The 3,329-nt window shown below is 43.3% G+C and overlaps 1 protein-coding gene across 1 annotated transcript in view; it reads left to right on the forward strand.

The window, feature by feature from the left end:
* Positions 1-1,218: 1,218 nt before the first annotated feature.
* The window catches only part of RBP4 (retinol binding protein 4, plasma), a 7,513-nt gene continuing 5,402 nt past the window's right edge, over positions 1,219-3,329 (forward strand). Inside the window, exons 1-4 of the mRNA XM_010285284.1 lie at positions 1,219-1,259; positions 1,433-1,568; positions 2,212-2,348; positions 2,508-2,614. Coding sequence (XP_010283586.1) covers positions 1,440-1,568; positions 2,212-2,348; positions 2,508-2,614 — 373 coding nt within the window. The 5' untranslated portion in view covers positions 1,219-1,259; positions 1,433-1,439. The remainder of the gene's footprint in view (positions 1,260-1,432; positions 1,569-2,211; positions 2,349-2,507; positions 2,615-3,329) is intronic.

A 3,329-nucleotide genomic window follows, 5' to 3' on the forward strand; every position in this document is an offset into this window, starting at 1 on the left:
TTGAAATTTTGATGAATATATGAAATGAATAGAAGGCTGAATTAAATTTCTGTGAAACGCTGAATAAATTGTTTTAATTCTGTACATCAGCTACTACTGAAGTATTTTTTATACTACATTAGTATCTCCATAATTAAATTATATTTTTGCTTAAAATAATGAAGACAGACCTTTCAACTAACAGGCTTCTGTCTTTATTCTTTCAAAAGTAGGAGGTAAAAAAAATAGGTGAATTAGTTCTCTTAGTAACAATCATTCCTATCCTGCTCTGGTTACATGTCTAGAAAATAATTAACAGGTTTTCTCTAATGCTTCCTAAAGATGTTGAAACTATAGAACAAATATTGACTGGGAGGTAGCAAAACTTGCCTGGACAGGACAAAACAATAATGGTTTATATAACTGAAAGCAGTTTGCCAAAAACAGAATAGAAATTCTGGAAGCTCTGATTTAAAATTTATGTCAAAAGGGCCATATGTGTTGCATGCATGCACTGGGGTATTTGCAGGCCACATGTATGTCCTTGCCACCTTTGCAGTACCACACAAAAGTGCTCTTTTGCCTTCCTGAAGATTTTCAGGGCCCCAGTTTCTGTTCCTGGGAGCTGATTATGAGATGGTTAGCACTGGAGTCAGCCTTTGGGAAGCAAAATGGAACCAGTCATGAGGACCTGAAGAGATTCTGGCATGACCAAGCTTTCAGAAACTTTAGCAGAAACTTGCAAGTATGCTGTTTGCCACTGTTTATCAGGGGAATAGAGGAAAGGAATCTGGGGAGGAGGTGGAGGAAACAAGTCTGCACCTTGTGACTGGGTTGAGCACATTGAGTAAGAAGGACTTTGGACTGCAGTGTGTAAAATCACAGAGGAGGTGGAAGCAGCTTACTCTCCCCCGTGCAAAGATGGGGTGCCTCTCTTTTCCTTTGTTCTCCCCATACATGTGCACACCCCTTCCCCCAGATGTGAGCTCTGCCTATGGGTTAGGAAAACCAGAGAGAGGCATTTGCTTCTAGCGCCTGCTTAGGTACGGGTCAGGGTCAAAGACCACCTGAGCCCATGGGTGTTACGCAAGAGGTTGTTGTGAAGGGGCTCCAGCCTGCAGCATGCATCAACCCGCCTCCCTACTCCCCCTCCAATGCTGGCTTTGTACCTCAGGTGGTTGCGAAAGCCCCAGGACTACATAAAACATTCCCTGCCTAGGTGCACCGCCACTGCCATCAACATTTGGGCTCTCAAGAGGCTACAGGGACTGGCACTGTTTGTAAGAGACCCTGCTGTGGTGAGCTGGGGACAACCGGGTTCCTTGCCTGCGCATGCATCAGGGAAAGCTGCACGATGCCCTGGGGACCTGTTAGGGCAGCCTTCCTCCCTATCCTGCTTGTGTGACAGAGCCTGTTTCTGATGATATTCTCTGTGTATTTGCTGTTGCTGCAGGGACAGGATGGCCCACATGGAGAGAGCTCTACCCTGGCTGCTCCTGCTGGCACTTGCCTTGCTGGGCAGCAGCACGGCGGAGCGGGACTGCCGAGTAAGCAGCTTCAAAGTCAAGGAGAACTTCGACAAGACCAGGGTAAATCTTCTTTCTCTCCTGGATCTGTGATGTCTTGCCTAACTCCTCTTCCCAGGCTACAAAATCTGGCATTCAGTAGCACCACTGTGTTCATATTTTCACTCAAAGTCATAGACTGCAATACTGAGAAACAGCAGAAGTGTGTGATGTTGCCCACACCTCCATGGATGCTGGATCCTGATGCATCTGATAAAGCAATACTGCGGAAACTGAGGTTTAGCAGACTGGTCTCAAACTGTATGGTCTAAACAGAAAAGGAGTGTAATGACTTGGTTGTTTCTATGAATAATTAAAACTGGAGAGTTTTCAGACATCACTGCAAGGAAAAATCTTTTATACATAGATCTGTCAAGATCTGCCAGTTGTTATCCTCTTCCACCAAATTTTGTATCCTAAATACTGGAGAACTGCAGATACAAATAAAATGCCAGAAGATGCCAGTTCTGTCACAAACCCTGGCTGCACTAGGACATATTGGTGGGTTTATGCTGTTGGAACAGCTGGATTTGTTCTTAGGTACAACTTTGAGGCATGGTGTCAAAGGCTTGTCCTCCCCTCTGTTGCCTCCCCTAGTTTCTAATGTCTGTTTGTAATGTTTTCCATACTTCTAGGTCTAACTGCAGCCTTTCTTATTTCTTTGCAGTACAGTGGCACCTGGTATGCCATGGCAAAAAAAGACCCTGAGGGGCTATTTCTGCAGGACAACGTGGTAACCCAGTTCAACGTAGATGAGAATGGACATATGAGTGCCACTGCAAAAGGCAGAGTCAGACTCTTCAAGTAAGTTGTTTGCAGTCTTCCTCTTGTTCCATTTCACTGAGCTTCTCCTTCGCTTACAGGTGCTCTAATCCTACCTGCTGGCCCTCTGCTAGTCACACATTCACACTGAATCTGTGCTATTAGGTTTGAATGTGACATTTTCTTTCTCTCTGGCTACAGTAATTGGGATGTCTGTGCTGACATGATTGGCTCTTTCACTGACACAGAGGATCCTGCCAAGTTCAAGATGAAGTACTGGGGTGTTGCCTCTTTTCTCCAGAAAGGAAGTGAGTACTAAGCTATAGAAGATACAGAACTACTTGGGAGTCTAGTTATGTTGTATGTCCATGCTGGGGAAGGGAAAAGTAGTGCTGGATTTCTTAAACACAATTAAAACATGGAATAACTATCATCCAGGAAAGCCTTAATGTGAACAAGGTAATCACTATTTTTTATATGGAACAGCTGGTTGGCTTTCTTTAAACACGTGAAAACCAGTCCTTTGTATATCTTTGTATTTCTCTTGTTTGTTACCCAACAATATAATCAAACGTCACTGTTTGGAAAGAAATGAAAGGCAGATAAAGTATTTTAAGTCTTGTTTTAGTTCAGAACTCAGTTACCAGCTGCTTCTGTTCTCCCCAAAAAGCCTAATGTCAGACTTGGTCGAACAGGGAAGAGGATTTTGCAATTGTTATTTTGCTTGGTCTTGTGTCTGCAAGTGTAGAGATTTATCTGTTTTAAGAAACAAATATGATCCAGTATATACAGATATTTATATTTTCCTGTCATCTGTCACAGCCTATGCAAAATTAGTTTATTGAGCCAAGTAGAGATTCAGACACTTGTAGCTCAAGATATTTCCATGGATTGTTTCCAAGAGAAGTAGGTGGAATTTGGAAGTGATTTGAGCTCCATTCTCTCCAGAAACAGTTCCAAAGAATCCTTTGGATGCCAACTGGTCTTGAATTGTTGCCAGATCTCCTCACAGCATGCTGCTGA

This window comes from Phaethon lepturus, unplaced genomic scaffold (assembly GCF_000687285.1).
Source record: "Phaethon lepturus isolate BGI_N335 unplaced genomic scaffold, ASM68728v1 scaffold54414, whole genome shotgun sequence".
Lineage (NCBI taxonomy): Eukaryota > Metazoa > Chordata > Aves > Phaethontiformes > Phaethontidae > Phaethon > Phaethon lepturus.